Below are 24,795 nucleotides of genomic sequence, written 5' to 3'. Positions count from 1 at the left end.
ATCGGACTACCAGCAGTGCCGAGCTAGCTCAGCAATGACAGCAGGCTGCTGTGAGTGCTTCTGCACGCACTGTGAAGCGGAGACTGCTTGAGCAAGGCCTGGTTTAAAGGAGGGCAGCAAAGAAGCCACTTCTCTCCAGAAAAAAACATCAGGGACCGACTGATATTCTGCAAAAGGTACAGGGAGTGGACTGCTGAGGACTGGGGTAAAGTCATTTTCTCAGATGAATCCCCTTTTCGATTGTTTGGAACATCTGGAAAACAGCTTATTAGGAGAAGAAGAGGTGAGCGCTACCACCAGTCTTGTCTCATGCCAACTGTTAAGCATCCTGAAACGATTCATGTGTGGGGTTGCTTCTCAGCCAAGGGAATCGGCTCACTCACAGTCTTGCCTAAAAACACAGCCATGAATAAAGAATGGTACCAGAATGTCCTCCAAGAGCAACTTCTCCCAACTGTCCAAGAGCAGTTTAGCGCCCAACAATGCCTTTTCCAGCATGATGGAGCACCTTGCCATAAAGCAAAGGTGATCACTAAATGGCTCATGGAACAAAACATAGAAATTTTGGGTCCATGGCCTAGAAACTCCCAAGATCTTAATCCCATTGAGAACTTGTGGGCAATCATCAAGAGACGGGTGGACAAACAAAAACCAACAAATTCTGGCAAAATGCAAGCATTGCTTATGCAAGAATGGACAGCTATCAGTCAGGATTTGATCCAGAAGTTGATTGAGAGCATGCCAAGGAGAATTGCAGAGGTCCTAAAGAAGAAGGGTCAACACTGCAAATATTGACTTGCTGCATTAACTCATTCTAACAGTCAATATAACCTTTCGGTACTCAGAATATGATTGCAATTATATTTCTGTATGTGATGTAAACATCAGACAAACACAATTAAAAACCAGAGGGCAACAGATCATGTGAAAATATAATTTTGGTGTCATTCTCAAAACTTTTGGCCATGACTGTATGTAGCTTGTCATACATGTTTATTTCCTTTGTGTGTATTGGAACAACATAAAAAAAGAGAAAAAAGCAAATAAGACATGATTTCACACAAAACTCCAAAAATGCGCCAGACAAAATTGTTGACACCCTCAACTTAATGCAGTATTTGGCTGCACACTATTTGGAATAAATAACTGCAATCAATCACTTTCTATAACCATCGATAAGCTTCTTACACCTCTCATCTGGAATTTTGGACCACTCTTCTTTTGCAAACTGCTCCAGGTCTCTCATATTTGAAGAGTGCCTTCTCCCTTCAGCAATTTTAAGATCTCTCCACAGGTGTGGGATTTAAATGGGATTTGGTGTGCTTGGTGTGGCACAGACAGACACACAATGCAAATGTTGAGTCACCTTCTCCCCTTTTTATCTGCTTTAACCCCTTCAGCCCCGGGGCACTTTCCGTTTTTGCGTTTTTGTTTTTTGCTCCCCTTCTTCTGAGAGCCGTAACTTTTTTATTTTTCCGTCAATCTTGCCATAGGAGGGCTTGTTTTTTGCGGGACAAGTTGTACTTTTAAATGAAACCATAAGTTTTACCATATGGTGTACTGGAAAGCAGCAAAAAAATTCCAAGTGTGTAAAAATTGCAAAAAAAGTGTGATGGCACAATAGTTTTTGGGATGTTTTATTCACGGTGTTCACTATATGGTAAAACTGATGTGTGCGTATGATGCCTGAGGTTGGTGCGAGTTTGTAGACACCAAACATGTATAGATTTACTTGTATCTAAGGGGTTAAAAAAAATTCACAAGTTTGTCCAAAAAAAGTGGCGCATGTTTTGCGCCATTTCCCAAAACACGTAGCGTTCTTATTTTTTGGGATCTATGGCTCAGTGACGGCTTATTTTTTGCGTCTCGAGCGGATGTTTCTAATGGTAGCATTTTTGCACAGATGCTACGTTTTGATCGCCTGTTATTGCATTTTGCGTAAAACTTGCGGCGACCAAAAAACGTAATTTTGGCGTTTGGAATTTTTTTGCCACTACGCCGTTTACCAATCAGATTAATTGATTTTATATTTTGATAGATCAGGCATTTCTGAACGCGGCGCTACCAAATATGTGTATATTTATTTATTTTTTAACCCTTTAATTTTCAATGGGGGGAAAGGGGGGTGATTTGAACTTTTAGGTTTTTTGTTTTTTTTTTAATTTTTTAAAACTTTTTTTTTACTTTTTTTATTTTATTTTACTAGTCCCCCTAGGGGGCTATAGCAATCAGTAATCCGATTGCTGATCGCTATCTGCTGATCACAGCTATACCGCTGTAAACAGCAGAAATAGTCACTTTCTTTTTTCCTCTGCTCCGTGCCGAGGAAGAATGAAAGTGAAGCTTCATAGCAGCAGGCGTCATCACATGACCCTGTGCTACGATGGCAACCACCGAACGTCACGTGATCACTCACGTGACGTCCGGAGGGGGCGGCGGTAAGTAGAAAACATGGCCGCGCGCATATAGATCTCGCTGCCAGACTTTGGCAGCGAGATCTAAGGGGTTAATGTTCCGGGTGGAATGCGATTCCACTCGGAACATGTAGGCACACATGTCAGCTGTTGAAAACAGCTGATATGTGTGCCGATCCACGCCGCCTGCCCGCGGCAGGGGGCGGGGCTTACCGGGACACGATCCATGACGGAAAGATCCGTCCATGGTCGTGAAGGGGTTAAGGTGTGATATTCATATTGCCCACACCTGTTACTTGCCAAAGCTAAGTTTAACCCTTTCACGACCGGCCGATTTTTCGCTTTCCGTTTTTTTTTTTCGCCATTCTTTTTCTGAGAGACGTAACTTTTTTATTTTTCAGTCAATATGGTCATGTGAGGGCTCATTTTTTGCGGAACGAGCTGTACTTTTAAATGAAACCATCAGTTTTACCATATTATGTACTAGAAAATGGCAAAAAAATTCCAAATGCTGAAAAATTGCAAAAAAAGTGCGATAGCACTATGGTTTTTGAGATATTTTATTCACTGTGTTCACTATATGGTAAAACTGATGTGTGGGTGTGATGCCTCAGGTCAGTGCGAGTTCGTAGACACCAAACATGTATAGGTTTACTTTTATATAAGGGGTTAAAAAAAAATCAGAAGTTTGTCCGAAAAAAGTGGCGCACGTTTTACGCCATATTCCGTGACCCGTAGCGTTCTCATTTTTCGGGATCTTAGGCTCAATGACGGCTTATTTTTTCCGTCTCGAGCTGACGTTTTTAACGGTACCATTTTTGCGCAGATGCTACGTTTTGATCGCCTCTTATTGCATTTTGCGCAAAAGTTGTGGCGACAAAAAAACGTCGTTTTGGCGTTTGGAATTTTTTTGCCGCTACGCCGTTTACTGATCAGATTAATTGATTTTATATTTTGATAGATCGGGCGTTTCTGAATGCGGCGATACCAAATGTGTGTATATTTTTTATTTTTTTAACCCTTTAATTTTTAATGGGGCGAATGGGGGGTGATTTGAACTTTTAGGTTTTTTTGTTTTTTTTTAATTTTTTAAAACTTATTTTTTTACTTTTTTTTTTTATTTTACTAGTCCCCCTAGGGGGCTATTGCGATCAGCATTCCGATCGCTCTGCAGTATCTGCTGATCACAGCTGGAAGGCTGTAAACAGCAGATACGCTGTCTTTCTCTTTTGCTGTGCTCCGGGCACAGCGAAAGTGAAACCAATTCATGTGTAGTACAGGAGTCATCACATGACCCTGTACTACCATGGCAACTATCGGGAGTCACGTGATCGCGTCACGTGACTTCCGGTTTCGGCGGTAAGTAAAACTTTACCGCGATTGCGCTTATAATGGCGCTGTCATGTATTGACAGCGCCATTATAAGGGGTTAATCGGCACGAGCAGATAACGATTCTGCTCGTGCCTAGCAGGCACACATCTCAGCTGTGAAAATCAGCTGAGATGTGTGCCGATCGCGGCATGCTGCCGCCGGAGGACCGCGGGCAGTAAGATTATGTCATTTAGGACGTAATTTTACGGCCCGCGGTCGTTAAGGGGTTAAATAAACATCACATGCTTGAAAAGCAAAAAGTAAAGTTGTTTACTCATAATTTTGGAATGGTGTCAACAATTTTGTTCTGTCCATTTTGGTGGTTTTGTGTGAAATTATGTACAAATTACTTATTTTTCTCTGTTGCTTTTTTGTGTTGTTCCAATACACACAAAAGACATAAACATGAGTATGACAAAGCATTAATTGGCAATTATGGCAATTACAATAATTTCGTTATTTACTTACTCAATTACTTAATTTTCTGCTATAATTTCAAAACTGCCAACACTTTTGTCCATTACTGTATATACCGTGTTTCTTCGTAAATAAGTCAGGGATTTATATTAATTTTTTTTCTCTGAAAGATGCGCTAGAGCTTATTTTCAGGGGATACCTTATATTTTCCCATGAACAACAATCCACATTTTTTCTTGAAAAAAAAATAAATCAGCATTTATTCAAATCATATCATGTCACCATATTCTGGAACATCAAGATTTTGTGTTAATCCTATTACTGGTTCAGATGCACATTTTCTTATCTGATCTGCTATTCTCGTGGTGCAGAACCCGTCCTATAGTGGGGGGTACATACCATATCTACAAAGGTTTAAACTACCTGCTTAAATTTATTATTCTTTATGTACTGCTAAGTTTATACCAAAAGAAAGCAGACACCTTCTAAAAGAATTGCAGTTACCAGACCCAAAACAATTAGAGTTGGCAAGTGAATGGGTTCTCACATACAAATCTGCATTGCTGTCAGGTCCCTCTGCATTCTACAGCGTTTGGCTCACCATGGTGACTGGAAGCAGTATCACTCACACGGAGTGATACTGGTATCCAATCTCATTGTGAGAGTTGCAAAACAATGCAGGTGGATTGGCGAGGCACCTGACAGCAATGCAGATCTCTGTGTGAGAGCCCATCCACCATCAGTACTTGCCAACTATAATTGTTTGGGATCTGGTGAGTGCAATTTTTTTTCTTGGGGGGGGGGCGTTGCTTTCTGTTGGTGATGTATGCTGTCTTTGTGGAGTCCTGCTGTATTCTTTAACTTTTTTAGCTGCTTTGACAATTCCTAATGGAACCACAATGAGGGCTTATTTTTGGAGCAGGGCTTATATTTTAAGCATATTAACAACAAAAAAAAAAGCTCGCTCCATACACCCACTTCTAACTTGCACCATACATATATAGCGGATGTCGTGAAGGGGTTAATACTTTTCCTTTGTTTTGTGTATATCTCGTTGACTTGAAGATGATCACCTGTGATAGCAGAAAATGTTCAGTTTTTAAAAGCTATTTTACATTTAGGTTTTATGCACTGTTTTAAAGCTATCCAGGGTACCCTGAGTGTCTTGTTATTTACTATTCTTGGCCAGATTCAGCGCAGTACTGACAACCTAAACTGTAGGAGTGGTCGGCAACAATCTGCATACAAAAGAAAAGTGTTGATATCAGAAGAATGTCTCCAGATTTTCCTAAGCAGTAAACTGCAACAGTAGTAGGTTTCCAGAATCTTCAATAAACAGTCTTTAAATCAGAATTGTCTTAAATGACTCCTTAAAAAAGAAGTCTTGACATTTGTATTTCATAAACTGTCTTAATGACTTATGTGATAATGTGTTAGTATATTTCTATACTTTCCGATCACTATCTTCTCAAGTTTCCAGCACCATTTGGTCACACATTACCTCTTCGACAGCTCGCACAGTGACCATTGTTGAACAAACCATAAACTTACACAGAGAAAGCAACTTCAGCTAAGACAGTGCTTTAGTCTGTTTGTATGTTATATAGGCAAGAAGAGCACAGGATCAACGTTGGAAACCAGGGAAGACAGCAATCGGTAAGTATGCTAATATACCTTCACATAATTACATAGGTAAGTAGGACAGTTAATGAAATAAAAATTATATTTAGACTTCTTTAAATTAATGTAAAATTGAAAGATAAATACAGAAACACTTGACCTATGTTTGGGGAACCTACAAATGGTTCTTGATCATAATCTTAGTCATGCTTTGACTAATGACCCTATGTAGGATTATAAGAAGCTGTCTAATAAAATTTAAGTTTTAAAAGACATTCTATTATAGAAGTTGGAAAAATGTATTAATTTACTACATTCATTGTTACCTATGATCTGGTCTGCTTCAATTTTGCATCCAACCTACTAATTAATGTATTTAGGAACTATTGATCTGGCCAACAGCTTAATTCTTGTACCCAATCTACTAATTAGTGTATTTAGGAACTATTAAGATGGTCTCTATCTTCCCAATTATTGATATTATGAATAGCAAAAGTGCTTGTTTTCCAAGCACTTGATTAGCTGCAGCAGACGATATCGTAGCAGACGTCTGCTGCAGCTAATTGGGGTAAGATCAGCTGTTCTCCAGTCCTGTTGTGACCGCGCGCGCTCTCACAGTCACAACGAGATCTGAAGAAGCGAGGCCGCATGCGCTGCCCTCTCATGCACAATACTAGGTACTGCAGGCTTCAGAAACACGGCGCCGGAGATAAGCGCTATGCGCAGGCGCCAACTTCGACGCCATGCAACTGAAGAGAGAAATTTACATACAGCCATAGAGAGGGAGGAACAGACGGCGGGGGGCAGGAATCATGTGCAAAACCCGTCCGGACATTATCAGCAGAGGTGCACACGTCAATCAAAAAGTGGATGAATTTTCAAACCTTGTAAACTTGGATTTCACAGCCTAAACATCCGAGCTTCCCACTAAGGGTATGTACAGCCTGTGCCTGATAGTGCCAGTACTGCACTGGCTTTACCTTATATACCAAAATCCTGATGTTTGGTTCCCTTTAAGACAACCTTTTAAAAGGTAATTCTGGCTGTCCATAAATATTGATTATAGAGTTTAATTTGAGCTGTATGCATTGGGCATCCCCTATGCTAGGTGCAAGCAGTCAAAATTATTTTCTCTACCTTTTATAGTCACGCAGGAGGTTTTGAAGCTCTGTACCAGAAAAACTGAGCTCTAGCCCTTTTAAATGCATGATATGACTTTATTTTTTATTTTTTTTAAAAAAAAAATAGATCAAAAGGTGGAAAATAACTTAAAAATATTTTCTTAATGAAAAACGAATACATTTTTTATTTTCAGAAATTATAGTGATTATGTTAAAGTGACCATGATCACAATCTTTTAGAATTTACTAATTTTCATTCTAGTATTGGGCTACAGATTAGATCATTTAACCAATAAGTAGCTCTGTATGGAGTAAAGAAAATAATAACTTGATAAAATATACCTATTTCTTATCAATTTACTGGCAAAACTGCATGTAATAAATAATTTTGTAAAGTTTACACTAATTCCAAATTTCTGTGTGTCAGCATATATAGTGATTACATTTTAAAACATTTAGACCGGTGTTAAAAACTGAATTACGGTAAGTATATGAAAGTTACCAAGCTAAATATATACAAAAGTGTTTAAAGTAGTACTAATCTGTAAGATAAAGATCGTATTTGATCCTTCAATTTCTTACAAAATCTGCCCTGCAGACCATAATTATGGCATAAGAAAATGTTCTAATGTGCCAAATAGGTAAGGATTCTGTATCGATGGTGGCTGGTATTGAGTAATGTGCCAAATTTGTCTTCATCTTTAAGTGCTAGTGAAGATGGAATGTATTATTTGGCTGCGCGGAAACCTTAGGATTGGTGTGTCGAACTTAAGGAATGCTGATTTGTTCCTCATTAAATTAATTGCTCCAGTTTATACAGTTTATAAATTAATCTTTAATACACTGATTAAATGGTAGGCAATGTCTATATTGCCCCACAGTCTAGTCCTGTTTTGTGTAACAGTAATGTACCTTTTGTTCATCTATGGTTAAGTTATATTTGTATAACCCTATGTAAAGTTATATAGTTGATTATATATGCAGTATATATGTACAAAAAATAATTCAGCCTATATATTGGCTTGTAACATTGAATATATCATTATATTGCCTGTTTATGGAGGTATTTACATTTCAAACACACCCTGTGGTAAAGGCAAATTGCAAGCCAAGCCTTATATTCCCATTATTCACATTGTGAAAAATCTAGAAGACATTAAGCTTCAATATAGGACTCTAGCAAAATACAGACCAGTATATCAAGTTAAAAAATATAAATGAAGCTGGAAAAATCAGCCGGGAATATGTATCTATTGCATGAGTATGTTGCAACAAACTAAATCCAGCATGACCCTGCGCTCCTTTCTTCCGGGAGGCACTAGAATTGGGGCTCATGGCTGGGTTCACCACCTGCTTCTCCACATCTTCTGCTACAATGTGAGTTTTGGTGTATCCAGCCAGACTGTTGGTGTCGGGATCACCATACATTCCGTCCATCATCATTGTTTTTGTGTGTGACATTCCACATGTACAGGGAAACTGAAAAACAAAATGTATGATATACCAGACAATTACTAATATCAGATTGTATAATAGAAAACTGCAATGCTTTAAACACAATAACTTCCTGACTAGACATAATATAGAGGAAGGACATTGAACTGTTGAAAGATAACAATTAACCCCTTACCGCCAAAGCCTGATTTCACTTTTCCTGCTTGGTGTGTTGTGGAATTCCTCTCGTCTGCTTATTTCCTCCATGCTCTTATTTTCCTTTTTATCATGTATTGTCTTATCTCCGTACGTGCTAGCTGTGTGATAGTTTTTTGTTTCCCTGTCTGTCTATATTTGTGGGTTCAATCACCCCTGTCCCAGGGCGGGTAGTGGGTGTATAAGATAAGGGCTTGTCAGGAGCAGATCAAGGAAGGTTGCCCAGACATCTTCATCATTAGAAGTATCTCTGCAATTAGGGACAGCTAGGGCCCCCTAGCTTGAGGGTCAGTCTAGGAACCCCGGTCCCCTGTTAACTCCTCTAACCCCGTGACACTTTCAAAGAAATTTTCTAGAAATGTGGTGAGCACCTTGAACCCACAGATGCTTCTCAGAATTTTACAATGTTGAACTGTGAAAATGAAAAAAAAATGATTTTTTTTTTACCACAAGGATGTTTTTTTTTATTTTTACAAGAGTAGCAGGAGAAAATGGACCCCTAAATTTGTTTTGCAATTTCTCCTGAGTACACTGATTTCTTATACACTCCCTGACAGTTCTGTTGCTTATCGCTGTTATGTAAATAAAAGCTTAGAAACTGACTTTAAATTCATCCAATGGTTTTATAAATTATTCTTTTGAAAGCTGAAACCCTCCCAAATTTGGGTTAGGTTATGAAAATAAAGTTGCTGCAAAGCTGAAATATTGATCATTTAATGAACACAGAAAGGTCAGATTTTGGCAAGACAAAAGTGTTGTCTCCTTGCCGTATAATGCACCCAATCCTAGTTTACATCCTCACCTGTGCTCACTAAATGATCGGTTAATTAGTGGGTGTGTATAAAAAGAAACCAAGCACCCCAGACCTTCACTTGAACTGCAACTTGACCTCTGACAACATGTCAAAAATCCACCCTGCAACCAAAGCCTTGATTATCAAGAGGCTGAAGACCAGATCCGCTGCAGAGGTAGCTGGCACCTTTAATGTGTCTCAGCGTCAAGTTCAAGAATTAAAAAAAGATTTGAAGAGACTGGAGATGTTTTTGACACGCCCCGGTCCGGAAGAAACCTCAAGACAACTGCTCAGGAGGAACGTCTGTTGTTTAGAAAATCCAAAGCCAGCCCCTCTTCCACTGCAGCAGAGCTCCAACAGGCCTGGTCACCTCAAGTCCCTGTGTTAACTAGAACAGTTTGTAAGATTCTGTCTTGAAATGGCCTCCATGGTCGAATCAGTGCCCAAAAGCCAGCACTAAACAAAAGGTAATTAAAAAACTGTGTGGCATTTGCCAAATCCCACAGCCTGATAAACAGATGGACGCTGGAAAAGTGGCAGAAGGTGGATTTCTCTGATGAATCTTCAGTTGAATTACACCACAGCCGCTGCAAATACTGCAGGAGACCTACTGGAGCCCATATGGATCCAAAATTCACCCAAAAAACAGTTACATTTGGTGGTGGAAAGATCATGGTCTGGGGTTACATTCAGTATGTGGGTGTGCGAAACATTTGCAAGGTTGAAGGCAATATCAATAGCCTAAAATATCAAGACGTATTAGCTACCTCTTATATTCCCAATCATTACAGGGATCAAAATCTGCAGCAGGATGGTGCTCCATCTCATACATCCATCTCTACAACAAAGTTCCTCCTGGCAAAGAAGATCAAGGTGCTCAAGGACTGGCCAGTCAAGTCACCAGATATGAACATCAATGAGCATGTTTGGGGTAGGATGAAAGAGGAAGCTTGGAAGACAAAACCAAAGAATCTAGATGAACTCTGGGAGGCATGTAAGACTGCATTCTTTGCTATTTCTGATTACTTCATCAATAAATTGTATGAATCATTGTTGAACAACATGGATGCAGTCCTTCAAGCTCATGGAAGTCAAACAAAATATTAAATATGGCTATAATAGCACCACAACTTCATTCACCAATGTTATGCAACATATCTTTGTATTAGAAGTTAATTATTTGTTTGAATTTCACATTACTTTCTGTGGGCGACAAAACTTTTGTCTTGCCAAAATCTAACCTTTCTGTGTTCATTAAATCATCAATATTTCAGCTTTGCAGCAACTTATTTTCATAACCTAAACCAAATTTGGGAGGGTTTCAGCTTTCAAAAGAGTAATTTATAAAACCAATGGATGAATTTAAAGTCAGGTTAAAAGCTTTTATTTACATAACATGGATAAGCGACAGAACTTCTGTCAGGGAGTATATGTAGTGGGAAACTACTGGTGTTGCACACTACTGAACTCCAAAAGGAAGGAGAGAGGTTTTGGAGCACAGACTTTAATGGAATTGTTTGCGGGTGCCATGCCGCAATTGCAGAGCTCTTGAGGTGCCAAAACAGTAGAAACCCCCAAGTGACCCTATATTGGTGTTGATCTGGTGTTTCCCTGGTATGTGAATATTATGATGTGTTGGCATTTGTGGGTTGTGTAGAATATGTCAGGTCGACTTATCTAAGTTGTGTAAAGCCTGCTTTACACCTTTAGATATCACATACGATATCGTATGCGATTGTACCTGCCCCCATCGTATGTGCAGCATGTTCAATTTGTTGACCGTGTCGCACAAACGATTATTCGCCGTCACATGTACTTACCCTTCCATACGACCTCGATGTGGGTGGCGAACATCCACTTCCTGGAGTGGGAGGGACGTTTGGCGTCACAGCGACATCACGCGGCAGCCGGCCAATAGAAGCGGAGGGGCGGAGATGAGCGGGACATAAACATCCCGCCCACCTCCTTCCCTCCGCATTGCCGGCGGGAGCCGTGGGACGCAGGTATGATCTGTTCATCGTTCCCGGGGTGTCACACACTGCGATGTGGTACCTCGGGAACATTGAACAATCCGACGTGCAATTTTAAGGAAATGAAGGACGTGTATGCGATGAACGGTTTTACATTCAATCGCAATCGCACGTAGCTGTCACACGCTACAACAACACTAACGATGCCGGATGTGCGTCACTTACGACGTGACCCCGCCGACACATTGTTAGATTTGTTGTAGCGTGTAAAGACCGCTTAAGGAACATCAGTTTGTGCAATAAATGAGAGTAAATCAGAATTAAATTTAGTAATCCATGGATGAGTGGTAGACTTTGAAACAGTCTTTTATTCATAAGCCAGATTTCTTGAAGCAGGTATAGCAGTGCCAAATAGTGTTTTTTCTTATTCCTCTTGTGTAACACACTCCTGTAATTTTTTGTGACCTTCCTCTTTGCAGCTTGAGAGACATCACTTAGGAAATGTTACCCTGTTACAATATGTACAAAATCAGTTCCAGAGGTACAGGAGCCCTCTCCTTCCTGACTTCTAAACATTAGGGTCTTGATGGCTACCTCCTGAAACTAAAGGAATACTACCTGCACATAATCATAGCACAAAAGCAACTTATAGTGTCATCTGTTCGATGTGCACAGCTAGCTTTTTGTACCATACTTTTTTGTTTTCCGCATGGTACTGTAGTGCTGGAAGACTTGATCAGTGAGATCATCTCCCCTATGTTATTATTGTTCCCAAGGACACAGTCTGGTTTGGGGACCTGTGTAGTGGTGCCTCGTACAGTAGTGATGATGGCAGTGGTCAATAAAAGGACATCCCTCTTGTCGTTATTCTTGACCACCGGCAGGCTATCACTACATTGGGCTCTGCTCTTGGCGTTTCTGAGCAGCTGCACAATTAGCTACCTATGGATGCCTCCCTTATTTTTGTGCGTAGTACCACATGCTGTAGTAGCACTGAAAAAGTGATTTTTAAGAGGGGGATGCTGGTGTAGATGTTATCTATGTGCAGGTGACGACCATTGAGGATACCTGGACCTTTTCTTTTTTCCCCTGAGCCTCCTGATGAATCCGTTATGGGCAAGGAAACGCATTCAGGCTGTGCATATTTGGACTGACAATAAGGGAAGTGTACCTTTGAGCAGTATGTTTCTATTATCAAAATGCACAATTTGCTAAAATTCTGATTGTATTTTGGGGACTTCAGCAGGCATTGTTCCCATATTTTATATCTTTGGTTGTTCAGTTACATTAGTCCACAAGGGCTTTGTGTATAGGGTAGTGCACTGGTTTGTTTATTATAACATTAACCCCTTTTTTAGGGCACTCTTTTGGAGAGAATTTCTCCTCCCTTGTGCCCACTGTGGATGTCAGGTTTCAGGTGTGTGTCTATACATCTGTAGTGTTTTTGTGTAATAAAATTTTATTCAGATAACTTTCCTCTATGTCAGGGTAAATAATTTTGTATAATACTGTCTAGCTTTATATTCATTGCAAACTTATCTACTCAGCACTTTATCTCAAATTTTGCCAAATAGGTTTTCAGTGTGTAATTTGTACTGAGCTATACGTACATATGTAACTTTATAGGATTGTCCCTGTTCACACAACAGCCTCTGTGTACTATACTATAAAATATATATGGTATATTTTGAATTTTTATATTGAATAAACATGTTTTTATAGGCTATATACTTGGTTTGGTGTTTTCACTCCCTTGTGTAGTATATCTATTTTTGAGTTTTTCCTTCTATACTGTAGTTGGTGTTCTAATATAGTATAATTACCACAGTAGTATTCTCTAACTTTCTGAAACTACACTAATTATAATGTACAATGTTGACATCATTAAAAACAATTACTGAACGCTCGCAACTAACTGACACTACCTGGAATTATATATTTTAGAAAAAGATACTGTTGTATAAGCTAACTGCTAAAGTATATTTTAGCAGACTGCTGTCCCTATATCTAACCCTAACAGCTAATTAATTTTTTTCACTAGAAAAGGCAACAAAAATTGAGCACAAATACAGTATCAATCACTGATAAACGTCACTGATCAGCGCTCAGCTCACACAACGAAGTGGTGCGAGGGTGAAAAGTAACAGAACAAAAACGGTTCTGTTCAAAAAATGAGCACAGGAGCCTATCAATGATGAACGTAACTGATCAGCGCTCAGTTCACAGACCACACACTGAAGTGATGTGAGAGTAAACAGTAACAGAACAAAAATGTCTGTCTAAAAAATGAGCACAGGTGCCGATCAGTGATGAATGTCCCTTATGAGACCTTGACAATGTAAATGGTAGAGACTCATGTGTCAAAAGAGGAGAACTACAGATCTTCTGGAATTGAATTGAGCGGGCAGCTGAATTTTTAGTCAATGTACATTAAAAAACATAAAAAGCAAAAAAAAAAATGGCTATATGTGTGGTTGTGTGTGGTTGTGTGTGGTTGTGTGTGTGTGTGTGTGTGTGTGTGTAGCTGTGTATAAAAGAAGGAGAGAAAGAAGTCTGGGCCATGTACACTAGTTCCCAATGGTCTAAAAGGGCATGTTCTTTAGCACCAGTTCTCAGACACTGGAGAACATTGCCTTTTGGAATTTTGAGAGCTATTTGACCTGGAAGCCAGACCAGTGCTTACTCTGTGCACCACATCCAGGCCACAGGCTGTCTGCTCATGAAGTTTCCATGGATACTTAAAGGGGATCTGTCTGCAGGTTTTTGCTATGTAATCTGAAGACCGCATGCAATAAGGTTTAACACAGAGAATTCAGCAATGCCTCTCTTGTCAACGTCAGTGGTTTTGATTACTTGCAATGATTATTTTACCACCAGGGCCTTATCATTGCTGGAACTACAATGACTGTGCCTGGTAGTCTGACATGCCCCCTGCTGTGATGACCAGCTCACTTTCCATGTACACGGTCTATAGAGAGCCTGTTGTGGGCAGGAGCAGCTCTCTGTGCTCTACTGCATTGCTAAATATGAAAACGTTGATTGTGTAAGAACCGCTGCCACCAGTAAACTAAGTGATACATTTTGCATTCAGGGTCTCTTTGCCTACATCATGCTGCTCTCAGATGCTGATAGATTCCCTACAACTCTAATACAGGAGTGGTGAGCTGAATTGACGCTGTCTATTTTTTGCATATACACTATTGATCAATGTCCCTTGGCTTTGCCTTTGTTTGTATGTTATGAAAAGCTCATATTTATGTTACCAATCCTAATTGTAATGAAGGCAATGAAGGCAATGAAAACAAAATAATTAGCTATCCATTTAATTTTATTTGCAACTATGAGCAGTGTCTTGAGAAAGGGAATATTCTGATTAATTACATCCTTAAAGGGGTGATCGAAAGTCAAACTAAATTTCAAACTAAATCCTTATCTATTTAGAGCTATTTACTTTTGATGAAAAATTCTTTAGCATTCCCTATCTAATTGCTATTCAATTTCTTTCCTACTTCCTGTCTGATGACACTTCTGTTGAGAAACCCAGTGTATACTGGGATACTCAAACAAAGCATCATCAGGGGGCAGAGGCTGCAGTCACTGACACAGCCCCTGCCCCTTCCCTGAAATGAATCATCATCAGTGACACTTGTTTCAGGAGTTGTGCTCATCACTGCTGTGTTCCCTCCCTGCTCACTGTGGGATCTGCACAGTAACAGCGTCCATTCTGTTGTCAGCTCAGATCAGTAATAATCTGCTGGCAATAGAGCGGTGTCAGAATACCCGAATACCCAACAAAGACCAGTGATGTCACTAGCGGAGGCAGCGCTAGTCTCATGCATGCCGGTTATTGCCAACTGATTATTACTGATCTGAGCTGACAACAGAGAAGAGGCTGTAACTGTGCAGATCATGCAACGCACAGCAAGCAGGTTGGGATAGAGCAGCTCCTGTAACAAGCATCACTGATGATGCTTCGTTTCAGGGAGAGGGCTGTGGCAGTGACCGCAGCCTCTGCCCCCTGCTCTGACAATGCTTTTCTTTAAGTATTCCAGCATGCACTGGGATTCCTAAACAAGGCATCATCACACAGAAAATAGGGGAAAAAAATGAATAGGAGGTAGATAGTCTAATTAGGGAATGGTAGGGAATTATAATACAAGTACTGTATATTAGAAAATAACTTAGATTACAGACCTAAATAGATAGGGATTTAGATGGAAATTTACTTTGACTTTGGACCACCCCTTTAAAGTAGATATATTAATTAACAATATCTTCACACCGATTATTTCACTTCAATGAAAAATGTCTACTGCATAAAGCATAATCTTCTCATGTACGGTAAAAAAAAATACATATATGAAAAATAAGATACTTATATGTCAACAATAGATAGATAATTTAATTGTCAAAAGTAGTGATGGACCAACTCGTAGATATCCGTGATCGTCAGGACTAACCGGACTAAAAAAAATATAAAAATCGGCTCCGGCCCGGAATTGATCCCGGATATCTGGCCGGACGCTGGCCCCCATATAAGTCTATGGGGACAAGAATCCAGAGCTTAACAATGATGGTAGAAGGGATAAGGGTATTAGAGCAAGTGCTCAATACTTACCGAGTCTCCAGGGCATCTGTTACTGCTTTCAAGCTGCTCACTCTTCTTCCGGGGCTGCTCACTATTGCTCATTTATATTCACTGCTTTCCCTACCCACCAGTAGTCCTGGTGTCTGTGATTCGTTGCAGTCAGACGCACCCCCAGCCTGTGTGGCAGCGTCTGACTGCTTGAGATCACAGACCCTGTCTGCGTGTCAGTATCATGATATAGAAATAAATAAATTGGCTTAGGGTCCCCTCATATTATGATACCCAGCACAGATAAAGCATATGGCTACAGGCTGCAGTCCCCAGCCATGCGCTTATCTTGGCTGTGTATCAAAATAAGTGGAACCGCACACAGCTTTTTTTTATCATTTAAATAAATAATTTTTAAAAACCAGCATGCCATCCCTCCCAATTTTGATACCCACCCATGATAAAGCCTGACAGCTGGGTGCAAGCATTCTCAGGTTGGGAAGACCCATGCTTATTGGGCCCCCCAGCCTAAAAATAGCAGCCTTCAGCCACCCAGGACTGTCAGATCCATTAGATATGACAATCCCGGAACTTTACCCAGCTCTTCCCAATTGCCCTGGTGCAGTGGCATTCGGGGTAATAAGGGGTTAATGGCAGCTTACAGCTGCCAGGAACCCCTAGATTATTAATGGGAGACATCTATGAGACCCCTTGATTAATAATCTGTACGTGAAAAGAAATCAACAAACACTGAAAAAATTATTTATTTGATATAAAATATAAAACCCCCTAACCTCTTTCACCAATTTATTAACCCCCAAAACACTGAGGTTCGTCGTAATCCACAAGAGGTCCCACGACGATTCCAGCTCTGCTATATCTGAAGGCACAGTGCACGACTACAGAACAATGACCACCAACTGTGAGCTTCAGACAGAGACTGAGCCGCAGCAATCAGCAGACGTCACTTATGTTATTTGCAGTCACAGCTGGAGGTTCTTACAGTCCTTGACCTGTGATCGCAGGTAACCTGACCTCATGTGAACTCATTAAACTCAGTGAACTCCCCTGCATCTCCTGGCAGAAAACCACTTTTTTTTGCCAAGAGATGCAGATTTGGTGCTGAAATTTTTACACCATATTCCTGTACCCATTCTACACCTGCTGGCAAAAAAATTGCTTCACCACCGCATCATACCGCATGCGGTTTTGATGCATTTTTTTTTGCCAGGAGGTGTAGATTGGGTGCAGGAGTATGGTGTAAAAATGTAATCAACAAATTTGCATCTCTTGACTCAAAAATGCAAAAAAATGGTTTCAACTCAGTTTCAGTACAGTTTTCTGCCAGGAGGTGCAAATTTGGTACTCAAATGTCTGCATCAGATTTCAACACCAAATTTGCACCTCCTGGAAGAAAACCACACCAAAAATGCAAATTTGGTGATAAAAGTTTTACACCATATTCCTGCACCCAATCTACACCTCCTGGCAAAAAATTGCATCACTACCGTATTATGCCGCATGCGTAGTGAAGTGATATTATTTTTTCTAGGAGATGTAGATAGATGCAGGAATATGCTGTTGAAATTTCAGCAACAAAACTGCATCTCTTGGCAAAAAAGCTTTTTTTTGCCAGGAGATGTAGGTCTGTGAACTCAAGTGACATTACCTGAGATGAGGTCACTGACTTTACTGAGGTCAGCTGAGGTCAGGTTACCTGCGATTGTGGAGCCCCATGCTCACCTGCAGGTCGCCTCAGGGTCTTCACGTGTTTGGAATCTTCTGGCCACAGGTAAGTCAGGTTAACTTCAATAGGAATTGTGACGCCACTCTCGGTAATTGCGGTCAGGGGTGACCGCCACTGCAGTTTAGGGAACGTCTGGGGCTAATGGTAAATACAGTCTGGTGTTATGGCCTCCCGAGAGTGAGGCTGGCCCCAGGGGCTCGGGTGTAAGTGTGTAGTACCACAGGTCGTAGAAGAACTCACCCACAGGCAGCAATGTCTTTCAGAGTTTTTACTCACTTTTCTGATGGTAACGTGAGACAACCCAGGCGATGCTATGATGGACCAGGTGGAACCAGGTATCCTTCAGGCTGATCCAGGGGTGACTGCTGACTCGCCTTCCTAGCCCTTCTGGTTTGGGGTGACTCCTGACTTGTAGTACTGCGGGAATCACCCAGGGAAGTCGCAACTGCCGTTCTCCCCTTTCTGGCCCATTTGCTGACAGCGTGGACCAAGTAATGCTGGCTGCTTGCCTTATTTTACTTATGGGCCCCCTCGTTGCTGTTGATGCTGCGGACTCTGTGTGGTTCGGTGAGGTACATCCAGCACCCTCACCAGCAGGTTTAGCAGGCCAAGTAGATGGGTTCCTGCTCTAGGGACCTATTTCCCCGTGCAGGCCTGGCCTACTGGTAGTCTCCTTACTCAGCCACCTCTTCACTAGGTGGTTTTAAGGCAGTCCTACTGGGTAGCTGCTCTCCCCCACCAGCAGCCACTACAGGTGCAGGGTCTGGCAGTGTCCTGCTCTTCTGCTCTTCACTTCAGACGCGGCTGCTCCACTCCCACTCCTTTGACTGCCACTGCACACTCTCTAGCTTCCAGTCCCACTACCCACCACTAGCTGGGATGCAAGAGCTACGCCCCCTTCTTGGGTCTGCCCAGGGGTCCCCTCTAAGCGGTGTGTGTGTTCACACCCTAGTCAGCCTTTGGGATTACCTGTTTGTACTCATTCAGGCGTGGGTGCAGTACTCAGTCATGCCTGACCAGGTCAGGGGCGCCACACGATCACAGGTGAAGGATTGTGGGAACCTCCAGCTGTGACCACAAATAACCTGAGTGACGTCCGCTCATCACTGCAGCTCAGTCTCTGCCTGAAGCTCACAGCATGTGGTCATTCTTCTATGGCTGCGCACTGTCACTTCAGACGTAGCAGAGCAGGAATAGTTGTGGGATCTTGTGTGGATTACGTCAAAACTGGGTGCTTTGGGTTTAATAAATTGGTGAAAGAGGGTGTTTTTTGGATTTCATTTCAAATAAAGCTTTTTTTGGCATTTATGTTTATTTGTTTTCACTTACAGATTAGTATTGGGGGGGTCTCATAGACGCCTCCCATTACTAATCTAGGGGTCAGTGGCAACTGTGGGCTGCTATTAACCCCTTATTACCAGGATTGCCACTGTAATTGTCTAATGGATGCGACAATCCTGGGCGGCTGCAGGCTGCTATTTTAAGGCTTGGGGGCCTAAAAAGCATGGGTCTCCCCAGTCTGAGATTACCAGCCTCCAGATGTTTTGCTTTATCATTGCTGGGTATCAAAATTTGGAGGGGACGCACGCCAGTTTTTTAAATCATTTTTATTTAAAAGCCGCATGCGGTTCCTCTTATTTTCATACACAGCCAGGATAAGCAACCCATCACAGACGCCAGGACTGCCGGTGGCTGGGGGAAGCGGTGAATATGGATGAGCAATGGTGAGTGCGGTCCTGGAAGAAAAGTAAGCTGCCCGAAAGCAGTTACAGCCGCGCTGGAGACTCGGTAAGTATAGCGTACTTGTTTATTTTTCTTCTTTTTTTCTTTTATTTGATTTCCCAAGTTGCTGGACCACAATCATTAGCCAGAGTTCCCTGAGAACTCCGGGCCCAGGATCAGCACTCGGATACTTTTGAAGCGCGCGGATCTGGACTTTTACAGTCCATCACTAGTGATGGGCAAACCTCTCGATGTTCGGGATCAGGAGTCTCGCCCAAACTTTTTGTAAAGTCCGTGTCCAGGGTCGGAGATAATGCGAACCTTCGTCCGAACCCCGAGCTTGGACTTTACAGTTATTGGATGGGGCGAGGGAGCTGTAAAATAAAGAATATAGTTAATAATAAACATTGTCATTATACGTACAGGTACCATGAAGCGTCCTGCAGACTTTGTCTCCCGGCCACTTCTGCTTCCGGGTTTAACTTCCGGGGGTATTCACTGCACTGCTCGTCACTCGGCAGTCTTCAGCTGCTCACTGTGACGTCAGGGTCACCCAAGTAAATTGCTTAGCCATGCACTCGATTGAACTTTTACTATCACTGTCAGTGTTCAGCCTGCTTCTTGCTCTGTAGAGACGCTTGTCTGTACAGAGTGATGAAGCAGAGCTGACATTGCTCTCCCTGTGGACTACATCGGACTAAAGCGGGCTTTACATGCTACGATATCGTTAATGATTTATCGTCGGGGTCACATTGTTTGTGACGCACATCCGGCGTCATTAACGATATCGCAGTGTGTGACACTTATGTGCGACCTAAAACGATCGCAAAAGTGGCCAAAACCGTTTGCCGTGGAGAGGTCGTCCTAAAACAAGAAATCGTTCTCCTCTAATTAGCAATGTTGTTCCTCATTCCTGCGGCAGCACACATCACTGTGTGTGACACCGCAGAAGCGACGAACATCTCCTTACCTGCCTCCACCGTCAATGCGGAAGGAAGGAGGTGGGCGAGGATCACCGGCCAGAGCGACGTTGCCGGACAGGTAAGTCTGTGTGACGGGGGTAAGTGAGGTTGTGCGCGACGGGCACCGATTTGCCCGTGTCGCACAACCGACGGGGGCGGGTACGATCGCTTGCAATGTCGCTAGCGAGACCGCAGCGTGTAAAGCCCGCTTAAGGATTTTTTATAATAAAGATAGAAATTTTTTTTCTATTTTCAATTATATAAAGCGGTGACGTCAGCTGTGCCCTCAGGTAATCCCAACTCTGACGTCAGCTCTCTCACTGCCGACAAGCGCTCACTTTAGAGCAGTGTTGCAGAGACATCAATCGAGGTTACCCGGGGACACAGCTGACCGGCCTAAGCTGTGCACATGGGTGAGTCTGTGTGAGCAGACCTGTGTTTGTCTCCTCGCACAGATGTAGCAGAGCTGAAGATGCTCCCCTGTCTTTGGACTATGTTGGAGGGTTTTTTCTTGGGTAATAAAGATGGAGTCCTAAATGTCTTCTGTTCTATTTTTAATATAATTTTTTTTTCTTTGTGTGGTTTTATTTTACTATTAAAATAACAGACAATCACAGATACTGTCAAAGAGTGGGTATCTGTGATTGGATGCTGGAGTAACCTGAAACCAGCCCATACATTCTAGCATCTAGCATGTATGGGCAGATTACAGGTTACTCCAACAGCCAATCACAGACGCCCATTCTGCGTCACAGCATCTGACATTGGCTGTTGGGTCCCTCACACATATAGTAGTGTAAAAATAAATAATTTTAAAAAAATGATGTAGCGCTCCGCGGTACTTTTTATTCTCAGCGCAGATAAAGTGGATGGCTACGGGCTGCCACCCCCATCTGCTTGGATTTACCTTTGCTGGCAATCAAACTACATTGAGGCCCATTCATTTTTTTTTTAAATATTTAAAAAAAAAAAATGCGTGGGCTCCCGCCATATTTTGATCACCAGTTAGCTGAAGGCTGATTCTCAGCATTATAAGGCCCAAGTGTTCTGGGCCCCCCATGCTAAAAACCGCAGCCACCCCTGGAGATGGCGCATTGTTTCTTAGCGCCATTTCCAGGCGCCTTACCCAGCTCATCCAGCGGTCCTGATGGCGGTGGCACACTGGGTAGTAAAGGGGTTAATACCAACTTTGTATTCTCACTTGGTACAAAGCCTGAAATTCATGGCGTTACACCAAATTAGACATGACCACCATGAATTTCTATTACACAGTAAAAAAACACAACACATAGAAACATTTTTTTATTAGAAATAAAACAAAAAAAAGTTAGAGACTTCATCTTTATTATAAAAAAACCTTAGTCTGACGTAGTCCACAGGTAGAGCAATGTCAGCTCTGCTTCATCGCTCTGTACAGACAAGCATCTCTACAGAGCGAGAAGCAGGCTGACAATGAGGGTATGAATCCACTTGCGTATGACTCCTACAAGTGTCGCATCGGTATCACCCGGCACGGTGCACACTCTACTGACAGGAGCACCTCAGCTGCATGGAAATACATCCGACCAGCTCCTGTCAGGAAACTGTGCGCCGTGCCAGGTGATACCAATGTGAGACTTGCACAGTGACAGTCAAAGTTCAATCGAGTCCATGGCTCATGGACTCGGGTGAAACCTGACGTCACCGCGAACACGGCCGAAAAAAGCCAAAACTGCCGAGTGATGAGCACTGCAGTGAATACCACCGGAAGTTAATGATCGGGCCCGGAAGCAGAAGCGGCCGGGAGATTGCAAATCTACAGGACACGTTGCGGGACAGTTAAGTATAATCATAATGTTTTTAACTAATGTGCTTTTTTAACAGCCCATGGACCCAAATTGGACTCGAACTGTAACACGAGTTTCCCAGGAAAACTCATATTCGGGACCGTGTGCATGAACACTTTGTGTTTGGTACGGACCCCGAACTTTACAGTTCGGGTTCACCCATCCCTATCCATCATAAGTCAAAAGTAACAAAGGTTAATAAAAATATAAATTTGATATTGCCATAACTGTACATAATTCCACTTGCCAAAAAAGATGTGTGTATTATCTATACTCAAATAGGGCCATGAAATACTACAGTTCATCTTGCAAAAAAAATAAAAGCCCTCTCACATTGACAAAAAATCCAGGGGTAAAATAACAGCCCTAAAATTTTTTGTCTGTTGCTTCCTGCTGTCTCTTGGTGCTTGGGGGGTCATCAACAAGCTACTCTGCCTCCTACTTTGACAAATGTAGGCATCAAATTAAATCTTTACAATAAATGAAGGAAAACTATGATCTTGGATGACAGCTCTGAAAAAATGTATTAAATTACCTACCTTTTCCCTTAGTTTCCTTTCTTTCCGCTCTGCCACTGTGGTCAGGTAATTCACCGCGGCATATTCCAGCACCGATAGAAAGACAAACACAAAACTGACCCACAAGTAAATGTCCACAGCTTTGATGTACGACACGCGAGGCATAGAGGCATTGACTCCGGTAATGATGGTGGACATAGTCAGCACTGTGGTTATACCTAAATAAAACCAAATATGGCAAAATGTCTTAATTCACATATAATTGACCTCTGTATTGACTCGATATGACAATGCTTGTTCATACATTTTTTGACTCTTTTTTCATCTGAAAAACCTGCGTTTTACAGTGCCAGCAAAGTGAATGAGAAGTCTGAAATCTTATTCACATGCTTCTTATTTGTCCTTGTATATTTGAACCATAAAAGTGATTTTTCAAGTCTGCGTGATGTCAGTTCTTTAAGCATTTTTGCACAAGTGAATGTGGGAAAAAATCAAGGAAAAATGCATGGAAAAATACTGTTCAAAAACGCATATTTTATGCAGTATTCTTCCTGCAGACACTTATGCAACAGAAAATCTGCTGCAAATATTCAATGTGTGCACATACATACAATTTTGGCACTTGGAGACATTATTATTTATAACCTCACCAATCATCTAGATTATCTTTAAACATTGATCACAGTTTATTGTTGCATAAATGCTTTTATTTGTATACCCAAGTGTAGGAGTGGTAGTGCCTCTGGAATCTTATATGTAAATTTCCTTTAGAAATTTACAGCATTTGTGACAAAAATGATCTAAAACCCTAGGCCTGCAGTAAAAAGATTGTTCCATTTGTGTGACAATGGGGTTCATAGGATGTGAACTGGCTTTTTACTGTAAAAATTTATTATTGCTGCTTCAGAGAGATTGGTTGCCCACTTTAATATATGTATTTCGTGCCAAAAAATATATTTTTAATTATTTTTTTTAACAAATTTTCAACAGTTTGACTTTCAGTCTTTGGTTTTCTGCACGTTCAACTTTGATGTGGTCTATGATCATTAAACAGCTGTGAGGAACTCCAAAACAGACAGATAATAAAGTGGTATGAGTTCCCTGTCAGACACCCCGTCAACACAGATGGCAAATGGTTCAAAATATTTCATGAAACTCAATTTCAAAAATGTTTCCTTTGGTACAATTATGTGACATTTAAGTAAGAAAAAAAAATTCACAAAAAGTGGACAACCCCTTTAAAGTGATCATTAATAGCTAAATATAAAAAGTATTAGAGGAATGTACTCACAAGCTATTATGAAATCCCCTTTATCAGTCAGCAGAATTTAAGCACCCATTTATTTATATGTCCATGTAACCCTTTCAAAGACAAGTCCAGCAATAAAGACATGGCCAGTCTGTTCCTCCAACACTGAAAAATCAGAGTTTGATTGCATATGCAAATGAAGTTGAAAGGCTATGATAGTTCTGAAGCCTCTGTCACTCCAATTCTATTCACCGCCTAGCACCAGCACCTCCTTCTTGACTAACAGCCTCTGTAATGTGTGATTACAGGAAAGGAGCTGTCAGTCAAGCAGGAGGAGGTGGCTCTGGGTGAGGAATAGAGCTGGAGTGACAGAGGTTTCAAATCTACCATAGCACTTTAGCCTCACTTTCATATCAATTCAAATGCTGATTTGTTATATCGGAGGAACAGACTGACCATGTCTTTATTGTTGTACTTGTCTTTGAATGAGGTACATGCTCATATAAATAGTGTGGAGGATGAAATCCTGCTGACAGATTCTCTGTAATGAAATGTTACCATTACTACTAGAAGCAATTCAGTTAATAACATTACATTAAAGAATTGTTATAAAAGCAATTCTCTAATATACGAGTTATGCAGGTTGAAACCAAAATTTCTCACGAAAAAGCTAATACAAGGAGAGCTTCAAAAGTGGTTGAAACCAACTTTACAGTATATTTGTTTATTTGTTCTTTAATGCACAGTTTTTACGTGTGTTCCTAGGACTGTAGAGTAGATCAAAATTAATGTTTTTTTCCCGCAGTGTGACAACTCTCAACAATTCTGTTTCCATAAT

At 41.3% G+C, this 24,795-nt stretch overlaps 1 protein-coding gene across 1 annotated transcript in view; it reads right to left on the bottom strand.

Moving 5' to 3' along the window:
* Positions 1-8,120: 8,120 nt before the first annotated feature.
* The window catches only part of LOC142295293 (gamma-aminobutyric acid receptor subunit rho-2-like), a 182,286-nt gene continuing 165,611 nt past the window's right edge, over positions 8,121-24,795 (bottom strand). The window contains exons 8-9 of the mRNA XM_075338407.1: positions 22,730-22,926; positions 8,121-8,423 (exon numbers count right to left, since the gene is read on the bottom strand). Coding sequence (XP_075194522.1) covers positions 8,121-8,423; positions 22,730-22,926 — 500 coding nt within the window. The remainder of the gene's footprint in view (positions 8,424-22,729; positions 22,927-24,795) is intronic.

The sequence above is a fragment of the Anomaloglossus baeobatrachus genome, chromosome 3 (genome assembly GCF_048569485.1).
Source record: "Anomaloglossus baeobatrachus isolate aAnoBae1 chromosome 3, aAnoBae1.hap1, whole genome shotgun sequence".
NCBI lineage: Eukaryota > Metazoa > Chordata > Amphibia > Anura > Aromobatidae > Anomaloglossus > Anomaloglossus baeobatrachus.
Note: the sequence above shows the minus strand (reverse complement) of the source record. Positions and strands in the feature narration are given on the sequence as shown.